The sequence below is a fragment of the Gavia stellata genome, chromosome Z (genome assembly GCF_030936135.1).
Source record: "Gavia stellata isolate bGavSte3 chromosome Z, bGavSte3.hap2, whole genome shotgun sequence".
In the NCBI taxonomy this organism is placed as follows: domain Eukaryota; kingdom Metazoa; phylum Chordata; class Aves; order Gaviiformes; family Gaviidae; genus Gavia; species Gavia stellata.
In genome coordinates, this window is record NC_082637.1 from 57,544,935 (window position 1) to 57,563,917 (window position 18,983).

The 18,983-nt window shown below is 46.5% G+C and overlaps 1 protein-coding gene across 2 annotated transcripts in view; it reads left to right on the forward strand.

Moving 5' to 3' along the window:
- The first annotated feature begins 12,680 nt into the window (after nt 1-12,680).
- Nucleotides 12,681-18,983, forward strand: part of IDUA (alpha-L-iduronidase) — a 42,649-nt gene continuing 36,346 nt past the window's right edge. For both annotated transcript variants that reach the window (XM_059833345.1, XM_009817923.2), the window contains exon 1: nt 12,681-12,821. In XM_059833345.1, coding sequence (XP_059689328.1) covers nt 12,736-12,821 — 86 coding nt within the window. In that variant the 5' untranslated portion in view covers nt 12,681-12,735. The remainder of the gene's footprint in view (nt 12,822-18,983) is intronic.

The following is an 18,983-nucleotide window of genomic DNA, read 5'->3' on the forward strand; positions in this document are numbered from 1 at the left end:
CTTCTAGTAGCCTTCCATAGTGCACTGTCAAGCCCACACTAAGACGGCACAGATGTTTGTCATCCCCTACCCGGCTTCAGAGAAATGACAGTTAGTGCTACTACTTGCTGGGGAGAACTGTGTAAACCCATGACACAAAAATATTGCAAGTCCTCCACTGCTGAGGAGATTTCCCTGAAGCACAGCTCCTGTTCTAATGCACTAGCATTAAGCCTTTGCAAAACAAAGTAAAACAAATTAATAAATCATTAGGCGAAGTATTTCCAGTGGCTCTTCTGAACTTTATTCCTTCAGTTTCTACGTATCACTTAGTGGCCTGTTACTCTGCTCTGTTCTGCAGTTCATGACTAAAATAGAAAGACCGCAAAGCTGCGGGGAAGATACTGATGGACAGCTCTACAAATTGTTCCAACTGAACCATAAAACTGTCAAACAAATGATAAATGTTAGTTGTGATGGCCCTGTGCCTCCCAGAAATAAAGTGAATCCCTAATGGAAGACTTCGGTAGGGAATTAAACATTAATTAGGGCTTATACAAGATGGATGTAAAAGGGATTAGAGACAAACCATAGGTTTGCTGGACCAATCATAGAATGAAAGCCAGAGCATTTATTTCTAAACTTTGGTTTCTTGACTGATTATGAACCATACAGACCTACAGCTGAGAAGATCATATGGCAGAGGAAAACATCTTTATTCCTTGTTTTGAAAGGGGTAGTGGCCCAATGCCCCTAGTTTTCTTTACCTGCTTCACAAGCACAGTGCTGGGCGATTACTTATGTTCTCAATTGTTGACATGGTTTCTAACTGGAAGAGCTTCTAATGGGTTGCTTCATGAGCTCATGTGATGGTCACAAGAGGTCTAATGTGGAAATTAAGGCTATGCTTGGTGTCAAAGTGGCAAATAGCTTTGTAACAGAGATACAGTTTTAACTGAGTACAGTTGGGTTGACTTGTTTAGACAAAATGAGCCAATGAAAGCTTTTCAAAGGACTCAAAGAGCAGCCATTTTGATTTTTCTAGAGGACTTTGTGATTTGTTATTATTTTTCCCTCCGCCTCTGCACAGTCCACACAAAACGTCAGTTACAATCCAAGTCCTCTGGAACAAACAAGTAAGAATGTGTAAATCCTGTGCCTTTCCATTTTTGGGGCAAGCATCCAAACCTGTATTAATTAATATTTTGACTGGTATCTAACCTAAACTTAAAGTTCAAACCATGAGCCATCGTTGATATTAACGCAACGAGATCTCCAAAACTTGCTGTTAGACCGAATACAGATGATTTTAAATGTGTCTGTTGGATTCTGTTTGCCAAGCATTATGAGAAACACTAAGTTAACCGACCCATTAAGAACAGATATATAAATAATAAATATTCCCTCCTGGATCAGCTGCAATACAGAAGCTGACACAAATCTTGTAGCAACTGGAAACTGGAACCATAGCTCAAGAATTTGCTTTTGCTCAGCTACAAGTGACTGGACTCAACCTCCACTTGTTTAGTACCATGACATGCCATTCAATGCTGGGAAAGGTCCACTGGTTAACGTTCTTTGAATGGTAGCACACAGTACTACCACTGTTGGACCACAGAATTTGAAAGCTTCCTTCTGGTCTTTAGCTATTCCCACTCATGCAGAAGAAAGGTGCTGACAGAGGATAAAACAGATTCACCACCCCTTCCTGTTCAGTGCACATAAGGAATCGGAAAGTTGCAGACTCTGTGGTTTTCTCCTACAGCTGGACCCACAACTCCCGATGGGCACTTCTGCATGGCACTTCTGAGGCCATGCAGCTTCTGCTGCTGCTGCACTACTACCAAAATTACCCTGTTCCCTAGCACAAGGTCTTAAAATAAAGCTAACTCAACAGGGTTCTGCCTGGTCCTTACACAGGCATTAATCCTTTCTCTTCTATCCTGGTAGGCATGTCTTCCGCGCCATATTCAGAACCGAGCTCCTGACAGTTGTGCTCTTCTGAAGCTACATGGCCCTGTATCTGCTTTTGGACATTCACATTTTTGCCCATCCAAAGGCATGGGTGATGGGAAGAAAAGAGTTGTGTTCTTCCCCTTCTAACTTCAAGATTACTCTGCATGACCATTACAAAGGCTTTGTGCATAAGTACAGAGTAAGCTTTGCTGAGCAGAGCAGAAAAGTGAAGTAAAAAGAATAGGCGAGAGCCCTGCTTTCAGCTGCATCTTTGTGACACCCAGCAGACACAGTTTCGAGAAAGACCATGTTGCCCAGAAGGCTTCCCAGGAAATTGTCATGGCTGACACGGAAGGGAACTATCTACACATGTTCACAAGCTGCCTGAAATGTGCTAGACCGCAACAAATTTGAGGAGAAGTCTTGTAGCTGCTCCCAGTCAAGGAGGTAGGCTAGTGGTGGTTGTAGGGTGGTTGCCTGAGCCCAGCTTGGGGCTATATTTGTATGTTTTCTTATTAAAGTCTGCTTTGTTTTCATTAGTTCCCAGCTAAACTTTGACACTTGGATACAGGGTAGCTCTTTGCTCAGGGACAGTGGAATAAGCCCAGAACTTTACAACCAGCAGTAAAATCTTTCGGATTCATTTCCCTCTCAAGTTAAGTGCAGAGGGAGCACACACGAGCATCAAGCCCAGCACCACAATACTCCTGAGGAAGAAGTATATATCCCAGCATAAGAAGAACATTGCACCTTCACAGTAGTCCTCTCCATCAACAAAACATAAGTGCTGCCGCTGTTTGCAACACAACCTCCCCCAGCATCAGTTAACATGAGGAACTATGCAATGACTGTCTGTATTGACAGACGTTTATTCAAGGCCTGAGTGCACTAACAGCCCTCAATGGCCCTGACCAGCCTCCCCTGAGGCCCCCACCTTCAGCCTCTGCCCATGGGCCAGGAGTCTCATTTCAGCTCAGCCTGGGGCCTTCAATCCCTACCCCAGCTATCTTTTAGAAGTGCTGGCCTCAGCACTGCCTACATCTGGCCACGGACCTTGCTGATCTGGACCCTGATCTGTGTAGACTGACTTCCCAGCTTGACCTCAGAGCTGTCCTGTCACCATGAATTTGCCTGGTCCAGATTTGATGATCTGGACTCTGGGCTGACCACACCTGCCACTTCAGTGCCTGCCCTGCTCCTCGATTCAGAGGCAGTGGATGGGGCTGGTGAGGCCCTTGCCAGCCCTGTTAGCCCCCTTGGCTCCCTCTGCCTCAGGGAGCAGCAGTAGCCCTTGCTGCGCCCGGACACATTTTACCCTCGATGGTATTCACCGAGCTAAGCTGAAAAAATTCAGGCGACAGTCACCCAACGACCGAACAATCATTACCACAGCTAAAACAAGCTCAGGCCAAAACAAGCCCCGAGACAACACACTGTCGGGCTAATGTAAAGCCCTTGGCCTAATACTTGTCATGACAGAATTACATGTACCGGATTACATCTGAAGACAAAAATAGATGTACAGTGCTGAATTGCAGCAAAGCAACCCCCTTGAGTCGTGTTGAATCAAGGTAGGTTAGGAGGTGACATCTGGATGATAAGGCCCTTGGAAAAATACAAAAGCATTTATTGAACAGCCCTAGGCTATATACACTCCTGGGTGAAAGCCGGGGTAGAATGACAGGTATAACCAATGCAGGGAGATGTCAAATCCCTTCCTTGAATGTATCCAGCTTTGGGATATTACAGATATACACATGGATAGTGTCTAGAATTGCAAGCATCCCCATAATACTTGTTAAATTTGTTATATTCTGCAGAGGTGATAACAAGACCTCCTCATTGCACCTTAGATAAATAAGTAATGAGAAAGAAAGCACTTGTGAAGAGCTGAGAGGTATATTTTCATCACTCTGAGTCTCGCTGTTTGCATCTACCCAGACTATGTTGTATACCAGCAATTGATCTCAGGGTGCAGAGGACCTGAACCTTAGCTACGAAGCCCAGAAAGCCCACTGCAAAAGCCATAAAACACTTCTAAAACTTCACAGAATTGTATCTCTAGACCAAAAGTGGGAGTTGGAAAAAAAAGGATGGTGTGGCACCAGGAAAGAAGCAGACACTAAAAAATCTGAAACCCCTGGGAGGAAATGGCACACCCCACCCTACACAGGGGCATAAAGCACCCTGTTCTCTCCTACCCAACTGATTAACCCTTGCTAATCCCAAAGTGCTAACCATGCAACTCTAGGATGATATGTCCCGGGCACCCTCAAGCTTTTAAGTGCCTCTCAGGAGAGCACCGCTGTACCTGCACCATATCCCACTTCCAGCTGGGGCTGATCGCTGCTGCTTTGGATAAAAGCAAGCACCACCAAAGGCAATCACCACGAGGGAACAGATATTACTTCTGCCTGCAATCTGCACAGCCTGTTGGCAGAAACCTAGTGCTAGAGGTACTGCAGGGCTTGAAGCAATGTAAGACTGTCCCTTTGAGGAGAAAGGCAACAGATGGCTGCAGGCCACATCCAGTTCAAGTACTCATCCCAAGGGCTGTGGATAAATCAATGAAGAGGAGCAAGGAAACCCCAGGGCTCACAAAACCTGACAGGTCCTGGGGGAAAGCTGCAACATTGTCATAAGCTGAGCTTTAAAAACAAGCCCTCCATAAGAAAAGCAGCAATAAGATCCATGCTGCGTTGCTGATTAGACTCCCGACGTGAGATATATGTGTTTGATCAACAGATACCTTTTGTATGTTGCAGGCAATTACGAGCACAGCAGCAAGTAGGTGGTGGAGATGGGTGTATACAGCTTGCTGGACTCCTGCAATCAACAGGATCACTTCAGAGTTAGCTTTTTACAAAGGCTGCCCATGCTATGGAAGCTATGGAGATGCATGAGCTGGAGAGCAATTCTGTACTGTGCCTTCTCCAGCCTAACAGTGGGGCAGTTGACTCACAGCTGGTCTCATTCTCTCCTGCCCCTGTCCCTGTGCTTCCTCTGCTGTGGACTACTACAGACCAGAGTCACAGGGCGCCACGTCTCTGCAGCTTGCCAGTCCACAAGAAAACAAACTGACCCAGAAAAGGAGTTGCTTCCCACTCAGCCAGCCAGCTGAATTATCCTCCCTTGAGCGGCTTTGCTGTCAGACCTGACACATGGGAAACAGCAGGAGCAGGCAAGCAGAGGCAGGGAAGAAGAGCAGGACCAGCCCTTTTGGCAGGAGTCCTGGTCAGACTGGATTAGATGCGACATGAAATTCGAGTCTGTTCAGCTGAGTCCATCTGCCCAAAGACCAGCTGCTACCATGTGGGAATGTGACATTATCCAAGAAGCATAGGCCCTGGCACGCCTCACCCTTATAATCCCTAGTTATTACAAAAAATATCCAGATACCTGTCCATCATTTCCTCCCAGGGCCAAGAGCAGAACTCATGCTCTGGATAATTTGCTAGGCTTTAAGTTCCATAAGTTATAGCAAAATTCTTGTTCCTGCCATGTGGCATGATTACATGGGTATGTGACAAAGCAATCTCGGCATTTCCAGAGATGGTCTTTGAGGCCAAGTTTATAATTCAATTAAGTGCTGAAGGAGCTGGAGGCATCTGAACAGAAAAGCTCCCCCGCCTCCCGCCTCAATTTGCTGTGCACTGGTTTCCTCTGTATTGTGCAGGTACCTCCTGACAGAGAAAGAAAACGCAGCAGGAAGAGCTACCTGCTCCCTGATATGCCTGAAGGAGCTTGTTATGTCTCTGTTCCCCAAACATCTGCAGGGACGCCGCAGGGAGAGCAGCTGGGGCCAAATGCTTTGCACAGACCTTCTGTGAGGAGTGACTCAACTCAGAGTAACAGGTTTTACATCTCTCATCTGCCCAGCTTGAGACACTGGAGGATTTTTGCTGGCCAAGTAGCTGGGAAGGGTCAGCCTCAGCATATTGGAAAGAGCCAGTGCACAGTGCTGCTCTCCTGCTACTTCCCTTCCATTCTCCCACCATTTCCTGTGCTCATGTGCCTCCTCAGGAATGCCTCAGGACAGGAAGATCTCCTGCTCTGTGCAGGGAGAAAGGAGGAGGCTGCTGTAAAATCCCCAGTGTCCTTTGGCAGTGAGTGTCAGTTGTGGAAAACCTCCCTGGTAAAATGCTCCACAGAAGACCTCCTGCTGGGCACTTCCCTCCCCTTGGATGAGCAGAAAGTCAGAAGCAATAGGGGAGCTTCCCCTTGGTCTTTATCAGGGCTCTGCCTGACGATCTCTAGAACTATGGTCAAAGCAAGCTGGACATAGGTGTTCAGCTCTGAATCAAACTTTCACACCTGGGAAACTGCTTGCTGGAGGTCATCTGTGGTAACCCTGGCATTTGCCCTACACTTGGGCGAAGAGGCTTGGGAGAGTTGCAGAGCAGGCCACTGGGTTTCACGGGTGTAGCCTGGCATTTGGCCTGCAAATGCTTCCAGGAACACCTTGGTCCAGTTGGCTACCTTGGTTGGGAAAAAGCAAACTATTTGGCCCCAGCTGCTCTCCCTGCAGCATGCCTGCAGCCTTTTTGGGAATGCAGGCATATCAGGCTCCTTCATAGGGAGCAGGTAACTCTTTCTGCTGCATTTTCTTTCTCTGTCAGGAGGCACCAGGGCAGCTGTGGTGAGCAGGAAAGATTTTCTCCCAGGAACTGCTGTTCTTCAGAAGAAGTACCTTGAAAAATCTTGTTAGCTGCTTTCTCAAGCATGGGAAGAGAAACCTGGGGGTGATGCAGAGATGCCTCCAGTTCTCTGTCTCTCCTCTGGCAAGGGTTTTGTCTTTTCTGTCTACCAGTTCTGGTGTGATGTGGTTGATGTGCTAGTTGTAGCACTTCCCCATGCCTTTGGGGAAGTTGTAGAAAACAAGGGAGAGAGTCTCTTCAGCCACTAGCCCAATCTCTGAGAAGGACCTTCTTGGAAATGCTCTGGAGAGCATGGTCTTGTCAGACTCCTGGGGAAGAGTCTTTCCCTGAGCTCTGACAGACACTTTAAAATGCCAACAGAGTGCTGTCTGCATCCACAGCTCTGTTGTGTTTCAGGACTTTCTACAACATGCCTGATATTGTGTCTGAGAAGGATCAAGGTTTCCTGGCCAAATGAACATAGTTTTGGTTTGACATCCTGTCTTCCAGACGTGACTTTGAAATCAGCCAGGCTGAAATGCAGCAGCTCTGTTTTGGCAGTCTCTGAGGGAAAGTCAGGGTGGTCTCCTGGGCTCAAGACTTCCTGATACCAATAGGGACAGTCTGTCGTAGGAAATCATGGGGTTCATGGGGTTTCTCCCTTGTGAATATCTTTTTGCTGAAATTTGCTGGTAGGTCTTTGGCTGGGAGCTGAGCTTTTGGCTCCTCCACAAAGGATAGCTTCCACACCCATTGCACCTAGGTGCTGGAGGTGCTGGTATCTGTGCCTGCCCCGCAATGAACCCTCCACACGTACCGGCAGCAAGGTGCAGGGTTGCTGTTGATAAGCAACAAACCACAGTATGGCATTTGATAGTCAGGTATTCGTCTCCTCCAGCTTATCCCTCTGGAGAGGAAGCCAACAAGAGAGGCAATGTCAGTGAGGTGCTTCCCCCGCCATGCACCATCCTTTCCAGCTGGCAAAATGCCTACAGCCCTCACTGAAGCCCAAGCAGCAGTACTCACCCCAAATGCAGTTGTTGCCCCAGCTAAGGGCGCAGCTAGCAGCACAGGGCTGACTTCCCTGCCTATTGGCCCCCAGGCTGTCAGATCCCACTTGAGTTGCACTTCCACTGCCTGTTTGACACCTTCCTCAGGTCTTCTCAGAAAACAGAGAGTTTTGAGGAAACAAGTATCCCCCTGCAGAAGTCCTGGTTGCCAAACTGGCATCTCCTGTAAGGATAAAGGCAATCTCTTAAATATCCTGCATAGAAACCTCACTAGAGCTCAGTTTGGGCCTTGCTGCTCTTCCAAGGCATTGGAATACTGGAGCTGAGCCACAGCATGAGCAGCCCTGGGGAATTTAGGGAAATCCCCCTTGCCAGAGTCAAGTCACGATGCCAGATTGCCATTCCTACCTGAGCCTCCAGGATGTAATGCTGTTGCCTGAATTTTGGCTGTGAGCCTTGTAAGCTCACAACAAGTCCCACAGGGGCTGTCAAAAGGCAGATGAAGCTGCAAACAAAGTAATAACGTATCAGCAATCAGCACCAAGCCAGTTTGCAATTTCTTAGAGATGCATCCCAGTTTGCCACTCCTTTGAGACAGGGAACCTCCTGGCTCAAGCAGGATTACACGTGGCATAAACTTACTCATGCAGAGTCTTTTCCTAGTTGCAATATTCTTGAGCTGAGAAGTAAATGTCTGTCTGACTTCCCCTCTGCTAGCTCTGGCACAACTGCTTCAGGGAGAGCTTTGGTGAAAGGGGCTGAAATACCAGAGCTTTCGGGGTGGCAAGTTTTGGTTGCTCCACTAGGACTGATAACCTTGATTGCCATGAACACAGCTGTCACCTTGTTCTCTTGTTGGAGATCATCTGCAGCCCAACTCTTTGCCTGGCAGCCCTCTGCAGTTTCCCTGGTGTGGGCACTGTTACAGGGGCCCACGATTTCCCCTGCTAAATCCAAAGCCTCTGTGGGAAACCAGACTGGAGTACCCTATCCACCCAGTTAAACTGGAACTAATGAACACAAAATGAGGTGCTACCATGGTGTTTGGGGATGTGGAAGGGAGGCCCAATTCCCTATGTTTTTCTTCTAGTTGGCAAGGCTTGACGAGATTCCCAAAGGCAGTACAACACGTGAAAAAGAGGGATCCAAAGGAAAAGAGTCCCACCCCCAGGGAAAACCCAGTCCTCAGGTACATGTCATGAGAAATAAGCATTTAGAAAGTCAATCTAGAGCCTCTCTATTATAGAGTGCATTTAAAGCTATTTTCCATACTGAGACCAATAAATATGTTTAAACTGAAAAAACGGACATAATTTCAATTCCGCTAATACGTTCTTTCTGGAAGGCTGTTTTGATCACCTGCACTACTACATAATCCTACTCTGTCCTACAGGTTTGTCAACACAGAGCACGAGGTCGTAACGATAGCATTAGAGTACACTTCCCTCATGTGGTATGTAAGAGAAATGCAACGGCAATAACTGCATGCCGTGCAGCAACGTCAGGGAAGTAACTCCTGGTCTCTAGCTACGTCAGAACAGCAGCAGCAGCAGCAGCAGCAAAGTACGAGACGCCTGGGCTCCAGAGGCAGGCGTTACCACCCCAACCACCTCGGCTGCCCTTCCCGGACCGAATTACCCACGCGCGGGAGCCCTCGAGGGCGCGGGCCCTCGGGGGCGGGAGCGGCCGCCCCACCGCCCTGTGGGCGGGCGCGTGGCGTGGCGTGGCGTGGCGTCGCGTCCGTGGTGCGTCGGCAGTGGGCGCCGGTGTCGCTCCGCGGCGCTCTGCTGCTCGTGCCGCCATGGGGCCGCTGCTGCTCTGGCTGCTTGTGCAGCTGGGCGCGGGCTGCGCGGCGAACGTGGTGTACGTGGACGTCCGGCGAGCCGAGCGGCCCCTGGAACACTTTTGGAGGAGCAGTGGCTTCTGGTAAGCGAGCACAGCCCTGCGGCCCGCGCTCGGCGGTGGGCCGCGCACCGCGGGCGAGAAGCAGCCGGGGCGAGAGCCGGGTGCCCCCAGGCCTCCTCAAGCAAAGGATCCCCAGGGTGCGAGGACGTGGCCTTTCTGGAGGAACCTTGGCGTCTCCGGGCCTGCTCCTGTGGGACCAGAGGGCCCGGCACCTTGCTGCCCTTTGCTGCTTAGCCTGTTGAGCGTTACCTGCGTGGAGCTGGTCGCGGGATGTGGCCAGTTAATGTCAACAAAGCAGATCACAAGATAGGGCCAGTCGACATCCCCTCTCTGACTTGCTCTCTTGTCTCCAGGGCCCTCGAGCATGTGAAGGCCTTCCTCTTCCCTAGCACAGCACTCATTCCCTTTGCGGTGTTGCCATTGTCACGGTCCCTAAATAGACCCAGGCCAAGCTTCCCTGCCTGTTAGTTCTAGGAGTTTGTTCTTCTTGCAAGACACTTCCAACATGCACAATCTTCCTGATGTGGCCAGTGAGTCCAGTTGATGTAAGTCAAGGGGATGGGTGGGAGCATGCATAAATCCTAGCTCCACCACTTCATATTCTGGTAGTGCTTTGCTTCTCGGAGAAAGCCCAGTCTTGCTGAGCTAACTGGGGTTGAACAGCCTTCAAGTTTTGCGAGATATGCAAAGGCTTCTACCAGGCTCAAAAGCAAGAGGCAGTATATTCCTCAGCCATGTTCGTATTTTACTCTAAACTGATTATGACCGCCTTCATTTAGGATTGAATAACAGTTGTAGAAAAAAAGAGTTGCAACAGGCGTGGAATCAGCAGGGTGCGCTTTGGACAAAAATGAATTTGTGCACTTTTTTTGTATAATGCATAAAGGTAGTCTGAGACAAAACTTGAAAAATTTTCCGTTAGTTCTTCAGGTTGGTTGGAAAACAGAACAGGACCTAAAATATATTCTGTTGAAGAGAAATGTTTGAGCTTTCTGGATTTTTTTTTCTTCTGCTGTTTCACTTTTAATTTTTGCTTGCAGTGTTAGGAAACATTAATGAAAAACTGCCTTAAAAAATAGTATGTTTTGCCCATTTAAACTGCAGCCCAAGAAACACCCATGTGTGAAAGAAACTTTGGAAAGCTGCAAACTTGAAAAACATGTGAGGGGAAGGCAGAGGAGCAGCAGTAGAGGCAGAGGCTCTCCATGGGTCAGCAGCTATTCTGTTATAACACCTGGCCAACACTGGTACTTCTCAAGCTGTAGGATCCTAGCTCCCTTGAAAGCTCACACTGTGACAGAACTGGGTTCCAGTTGTTAAGCTTCTTTTCTACATCACAATTTCAGACAGTTGGGCAAATGCACAGCTGTGGATCAGCAGCTGATGAAGCCTGGGGAGACTGCAAGGCTTGGTGTTCTCTTGGATGGGCACTTTCCACTCAGAACAGGAAAGGACAGATGTTGGTACTACCACTAACAAAACCCAGTCTTCTGCCAGCTTTCTTTTGTATCTCTTCATGGTTTCTGCTAGATTTCTCTGTAGCAGGGTGTGAATTTCAGAGTGTTTATTCAGCGTGGACTAAGCAAAAATAGGTGAATGCTTTATGCCTTGACTTCCATCTTTGCCACTGCTTCAACTGAAGAAGGTTTGAATCTCAGAATAGTAGTAAAGCACTCCTTCAAAAAATGACGGTTAACATTGTTGTTATTGACTGGAACAATTAAAAAGACCCAAATGGCTGATACACTTTAGTAAGAGTGGAATTGATAACTTCTCAGTCTCACTTGTTTGACTTGAAACAATCTCAGGGGGATGATTTTTTAAGTGCGTTGTATGCTGGTGAAGTTGCACAGAAGGGCTCACATGTGCTGGCTGATTGTACGAAGCACTGCAAGGATGTAATCTGTGTCAATACTTGCACTTTCGGATAAGGATGCAGGAGATGGGATAATAGATAGGCAGTATCTTAGCTAGGAAAAAAGTTGTGTCAAGTTCTTGTCCAGGTGGGGTCAGGCATTTCCCCCTTTGTGCACACACAGTTACACAGTAGCAGGTTCATTCAGTGGGGACTTTGGATGTGGGATGAATATGTGGAGTGGGATAGAGAAGGAGAGGATGACAGTATGACTCTTCCCAGCATAGTTACAATCAGCACAGAGCTGATCCATCCATCAGAGGAGACAGATTGCAGGAGGAAAAGCATAAACTATATTAGTTTTTCACTTATACAGTTAATATACAGTCTGTAGTTAGAGCACAATGTGGGAAGTATTTTGCCAAACCTTGGGGACAATGTTTCTTTATCTTTCTTGTGATACAAATGCTTTATTACTCAGAATTTGCACGTTACCAGGAGGCTTAATGAGAGTCTCTAAGGATGCCCAAACCCACTGAACTGGGCAGCGTTCTAAGTTTCTGACTTGTGAAGGGTGGGGGTGAGATCTCCCTCCATCTTGCAGCTATTTGTCTGTGGAGATAGAGGCAGCAGAAGTTTGCCCCAGTGTTATGTTAATTTCAGTGGAATAAGTAGACACCAAAGTCATGTTAACATGATCATTGCTGTATAGCTGTGAGCAGGTTAAGCTGCTTGCAGCATCAAGCATAGAAACTTCAAGCCACATACTCCTGTGCTTCCTTATGCTTAGGGGTGAGTTGAACATGGCCGAAGAATGTGGAGGCTCGGAGGGTCTAATTCTGCTTCTAACAAGTGTAGCTTCCGCAGCAGAGAAAGAGTTGATGTCATTGCATGGATTTCAGCAGGAAGATCAAGCCCATATTTGTCTCACTACAGAGCTCAGGAAGTCTGACTTCCACTCCTAAGTGAAAAGACACTGACCTCCCTTATCATTAGTGGCTCAGAGACAAGATGACTGCCATTGTATGGCTTCTTCAGGCCACTCCTGTCTGAGGTTGCTATCTGTACAGCAATGATTGCTTGTAATACTTTCCTTTGAGCATGGCAATGAGATGCACCTGAGCTGTGTTCCACTTTGCCAAACTACATGTGTAGCCAGTTAGCCCCAAATAACCTGCAACTCCATTTTGCTTTCATCTCATGTTAGACAGTGCTCTCATGCCACAGAGGATCTTGCAGGGGGTATAGGGACTTAGCATAGGGATATTTGGATACCCAGTGGAGCTGCTAGTTAATGTTGCAATGTGTCATTTCTTTTCTGTCTCTTCTTTCCTGAAGCCCTCCTTTACCTCACAGCCGTGCTGACCTATTTGACCTGAGCAAAGACCAAGAGATGAACCTTGCCTACATTTCTTCTGTTCCGCATGGCGGCATTGAACAAGTTCGAATTCACTGGTTACTGGAATTAGTTACTCTCAGGTAAGCAAACACCTCAAGTCAAAATCCGGAAAAATGTGACCCATTAAAGTGTCCAGCAGGTGCTCACTGTGATATTTGTCTTAGTATAATTGCAAGCTGGGCATGTCTTTGCTTCCTTGGAAGTCAGGTAAGTGCCAATGGAGGGGAATCAATTTGGGGGTGTAAGAGACTAAGAAAGAGAGAGCTTGTATTGAGAAAGATGGGGCTAACCTGCATGCATTACATTCTAACAACAGGTTAAGGATCAGTTTAAGGTTTCCTTTCATCTGAAGAGTCTTGTGGGTGTACTGGTCAAATTTTACCAAGACCATCTCAGGTCATATGCTACAGATGTTCCACATCTCCCCTGCTGCCATGTCGAGGCCTCAGCATCTGGATTCCCAGTTGTACCATGACCTCCCGAGAAGCCTCAGGCTAGCAGAAGTGGGTTTCATGGACCATTGCATGTACAGGGTTCTAGTGCATCTTTTCTTAACTGGGTGTGACACGCAGAAACAAACTTCACAACTCACAAAGAGTTATAAAGCAGGCATGTTTATTGCGGCGCCGGGTGCAAGGGGATTTCTCCTCAAAGCTTGCACACCATTTCGGCAATTAGGTAGATATTTATTTCACTAAAGTATACATATTCATAGGGTTTCATATTACATATGTATAAGTTGGGGACGGAGTTGATTCAAAAACTGTGCAGGCTCAGATCTGTTTCTGGTGGTCTTTTACTTCTTCAGGGGTCTTATCTTCCTCTTCCTCTTCTGTCCTCTAGATGAACTTTAGTCTTTCACGCGTGGTCTCTTCTTACTTGTTGATTTCAGCAGTTTTTAACAAGTTCTAGTTGGTTCTGTGGTCAGACTAACCTTGCAGCTCCTGTTATCACTCCCTTTATTCAGCAAGTACTTCTTGACAAATACCAGTCCCTGACAAACTTAACCCTTAACAGACGTTACAGGCGTCAGCCTTGGTAAGTGAGTTTTAGAAAAAATAAACAAGAAACATTATCTAAGTGAATGAACACGAAACAATATTCTAAGTGACTAAAAGCAGATAGTTATGTCTCTGTATCAGGTGCATCCTTTCTAAAATACTGCTTGGTACAATCTTGAAAAGAGAGCTCTGGAGGAGTCTCCAATGGTTTCTTAAGCAAGGAAGGAACTTCCCTGACATGCAGTCAGGGCATCTAGTGTTACGGAGAGAGCTCTCAGCTGGATTCCAGGGAACGGTCATTCCGACTGTTTTCAAGACTCCCACTGGGTGTTAATCACTGACGTTCCTTCAAGTCCAGCACAGTTTGGTCTTAGTGCAGTAACACCAGCAATACTCAGCACTGAGAAGAACTGCTGGGAGAAGCCAGACTTTGAGGGTGCAGTTCCTGTCCACATCCCCGCTGTCCACATGTGTACCTAGAGCTCCCCCTGGCTGTAGGTGTGCTTTTAATACTCAGGTCACAGTGTTATGCTCCCTTTCCAGGTTAGATGAGTCTTCGGCGAAAGCTAGGAATGGGGTAGAATAGGGTGATAGGCATAAATTCAGTCCATTCCTTACCAAAGCATTTCAGGTAGCAATACTGTCCCAAACCAGATTTCTCACCCATCCTGTTATGTGCTTTGCTAACCATTAGCCATTCTAAGAACAGTGCTGAGGGGCTAGAAAAATAGCTTACTTTTCTGTCCTTTAATTTAGGAGACATGATACAGCAAAAAAAGTCCCACGAAGATTAAAACAAGTCTGACTTCTTGAGAGGTCCAAATGAAAGCTGCAACTATTTTATTACTACTTCTGTCTTCCTTCCACTTAACTTGAGAGTTTCTTTTTGCACCCTGAACCCACATATGCACTGCATCAGGTGACAGGTAGTGACAACTAAAACAGGGTGACTTTAGTTAATACCCTCTTCCAGAAGGATTCATACACATAATAGCATTTCTAGTTCTAGGGAAATATACGTCAGACTTTAGGAGGACAACATTGGAGTTCCTTGCCTTTCAAGTCCCATTTAATTCAGCTTAAGCGCACTCATACCAATATGTCCAGTGGAAAGAACCACGTCCCAGCCAGCAACTAAGCACCACACAGCCGCTCACTCACTCCCCTCAGGTGGGATGGGGGAGAGAATAGGAAAAGTAAAAGTGAGAAAGCTCGTGGGTTGAGATAAGAACAGTTTAATAAGTGAAATGAAATAAAACAAAATAATACTGATAATAATAATAAAAATTGTAATGAAAAGGAAAATAACAACAACAACAAACAAGAAAGGCAAGTGATGCAAATGAAAACAATTGCTCACCACCCTCCGACCGATGCCCAGCCCAAGCAGTGGTCCCCTGGCCAGCTTTTCCCCTATTTCATATACTGAGCATGACATCATATGGTATGGAATATCCCTTTGGTCAGTTGTGGTCAGCTGTTCTGTCTGTGTCCCCTCCCAACTTCTTGTGCACCCCCAGCCTACTCGCTGGTGGGGTGGTGTGAGAAGCAGAAAAGGCTGTGACTCTGTGTAAGCCCTGCTCAGTAGTAACTAAAACATCCCTGCTTTGTCAACACTGTTTCCAGCACAAATCCAAAACACAGCCCCATACTAGCTGCTATGAAGGAAATTAACTCTATCCCAGCCAAAATCAGTACAACCACATACAGATGCCTAGAACAGGAGAGATTGTTCTGTGAGGAAAGGCAAAACCCCATCAAAAGCTGTAATAGCTCTTAAAGTTCTGCCTGGTTTAGGCTGTTGCTTAGCTGAGCAGATTTACAATCCACATCATTACTGCATCTGCTGTCCCAGATGTAGGAGGATGGGAATTTACCAGTTGTAATTTTGGGGGAGCAACAAGGGGAAGGAGAGCTCAGACTCTGGAAATGGGATGTGAGCAGAGGACTAGTGGTTTTCAGAGCGTACATTAGGAACAAGAGAAGTTTTCTTCCTACGTATTAGGTTGTGCTTGTGTACGTAGGTTTGTTTGAGAAGGTGTTTGGAGGTCCTGTACACAGATGAATATTGCATCTGTACCCCAGAGCTGCCTCTGTATGTTAGTCCATCTGTGAATATAGAAGGTAACACAGCTCCTCCCTCCCATCTTTCCCTGTGGAAGTTTCCCAGTAAACAGCTGCTCTTTTACTGGGCGATGGCTTTTGTACTCACTCTTGCAGTGACCTAGCTTCAGCAGGGGCAAGGAAAACTGTCACTGCTCACCACTGCTGGAGTCCCTGTCTTAGATCTCAGAGGTTTCTCCCGAGAGATGGCTTAGGTCTTTCAGGTTTCTGTAACCAACTGACTTACAGAAAAATCAGTGAGTACCGTTGAAAAGAAAGTAGACACTCCCACACTCAGATGCCAAAATCGCTCCTGGCAGCCTGTTTCAGCTGTGCCACATGTTGGATTGGGCTTTCCAAATGATTCAGGGAAATGTCATGTATTCTGCTCAGCCTTTGCAGGGAATGAGGCAGTGAGTTCTTCAAAGTGGGACGCAATCCTTGACACAATCAAAATTCCAGCAGCATGGAAACTTAGCAGTCAAGCAGGATGCCCCAGAAAAGCTGTAGTGCCTCAAGGGTGAGATTCTAACCGACTAGCCTCAATATTTAGCCCAGCTTTGACATGTAGAAATTAGAAACTTCGCTACTGTTTAGAACCAAGCTAAAACTGCTTATTTTGAAAAAAATGTGCATTTGTCAAAGACAAGAAGACATTTGAGTTGTGGAAGGACAACCAGTGGACTGAGTGGCAGCAGTGGTTTGGAGAGGGAGAGGGCATGGAGCCTGCAGACCAACATTGGGATTGAAAGAAGCAGCAGGGGCAAGAATGAAGTCTAAACAGGAGGAGTTCAGTGCTGATGCTGAATTCTGTGCATGTGCAATTGTCTTCCTGAACCAGTGATTTCCAGAAGGATGTAAAGAGGTTTTGAGTGAGAACCCTGTAACAGCAAAACTGTGTTATGTCATGGGGTTGTTGAGTCAAGAAGACTTCATGGAAGGTGATCACAGAATCAAAGAATCACTAAGGTTGGAAAAGACCTGTAAGATCATCATGTCCAACCATCAACTAACACCACCATGCCCATTAAACCATGTCCCACAATGCCTCGTCCACACGTTCCTTGAACATCTCCAGGGAGGGTGACTCCACCACTTCCCTGGGCAGCTTATTCCAGTGTTTCACCACTCCCTCAGTAAAGAAATTTTTCCTAATATCCAGCCTGAACCTCCCGTGGCGCAACTTGAGGCCATTTCCTCTTGTCCTGTTGCTAGTCACTTGGGAGAAGAGACCAACACCCACCTCTCTGCAACCTCCTTTCAAGTAATTGTAGAGAGCAATAAGGTCTCCCCTTGGCCTCCTCTTCTCCAGGCTAAACAACCCCAGTTCCCTCAGCCGCTCCTCATCAGACTTGTGCTCCAGACCCCTCACCAGCTTCGTCGCCCTTCTCTGGACACGCTCCAGCACCTCAATGTCCTTCTTGTAGTGAGGGGCCCAACACTGAACACAGCACTCAAGGTGCGGCCTCACCAGCACCGAGTACAGGGGGACTATCACTTTCCTACTGCTGCTGGCCACACTATTTCTGATACAGGCCAGGATGCCGTTGGCCTTCTTGGCCACCTGGGCACACTGCTGGCTCATATTCAGCCAGCTGTCAGTCAACACCCCCAGGTCCTTTTCTGTGCGGGAGCTTTCCAGCCACTCGTCCCCAAGCCTGTAGCGTTGCTTGGGGTGATGGTAGGTAATTGACCGAAGAACAGCACTAATAGACAACAGAGGGCTAGGAGGTACCACCACTGTGGAAGGCTAACAGATACAGGCATTGCTTTTCCTCATATTTGTGCCATCTGTAAAAAGGTGCCATATATGTTCCTCCCAAGAAGGAGATGTGCTCAAATAAAAGACTGCCACCTTCCCCTTCTCACTTCTATAATGGTCTTTCTCATTATGTTTTCTAAACCCCCAATGCTGAGTGCATCCCTGTATTTTAACCCTTTCTAGGACAGCAAACCCACCTCTTATCTTTTTCTTTAGTCCAAGTTATCCTGTTATTTCACCACTAGTGAAAGGATACCACGAGGCAAACTGTTGTCGAAGAACTGCTAGTTTTATTTTCCAACCAAAAGCACACATTTGTCTCTAGGTCATGTGACACAGGAATATTCATGGTTACAGGGGAACCCAAGGTGTCGTTCATGGACTGGACGGTTCCCTGGTTGTTAGTTAGCAGTGCCATTAAATACAGCCATTTTGACACCTAGATCACACATTCTGGTCATGTTGCACTAGTCAACAGGAGAGTTTGAGGTGAGGATTCCCAGCTCTTTGCCCAGCTCCATGGGACCCATACAGTCCGCAAGTTAAGAACCCTTTCCTATTCTTTTGTAACAGTGCTAAAGTTTGTTGAATACATGATTTATACAAGGCACCACAGTGAACAAAAATACAGTCAATCTACATGATGGATATAACATTTTCTAGAAGGCATATAATGATTTTATTTCAACATTAGTATTAACCTAGTTGGAATTACAAGCCCATCCCCAGCTCCTCTCCAAGTCATGGTACCTAATGCCTGGTAGAATAGGAAAGAAGAGAATCAGCAGTTTTTAACATTTTCAATCTTCATACCTTTAATCTTGGTATAACACAGTATAGCAAACATAACGTGCCAGAAAAAGCCTTGCTTTTTTAGTTACCTTTTACATACTCCTTAGAAATAATTTACAGTCTCCCAGCATCCCTACATCATAGCACTGAAAGCTGTTTTTCTGCTGTGCTTGACGTTGTCCAACACAACAACTTGATTGTGAGCCAGCTCTGCCAATGAAACTGAAACAGAAAGTTGTTCTTACAGTTTCTTCTGGTCAATAGTTTCTTCCTAGTAAAAGTCTTAAAGCTTACCCTCCCACTTATGCATAGCCAAATTTCTTTGCTTAGTTATCCTTTGGTGCCATTCTTACAATAAATATGATGAAAAAGAGACTTCTGACTCTTAATTTCTCAGCCTGCTGGATAAGAGAAGGACAGCCTCTCTTAATTTTTCTCCAGAGGCTGTTACAAGGATACGCCTTCCATTGGAAGCTCTCTTTCTTTTTCTTTTTTTTTTTAAATGAGATTAATCTAGAGTTAAGGGTATTTCTGCATTTTTTCCTTTATGTTCTAGGCTGGTAGCTTGAGCCATAAAGATAAAA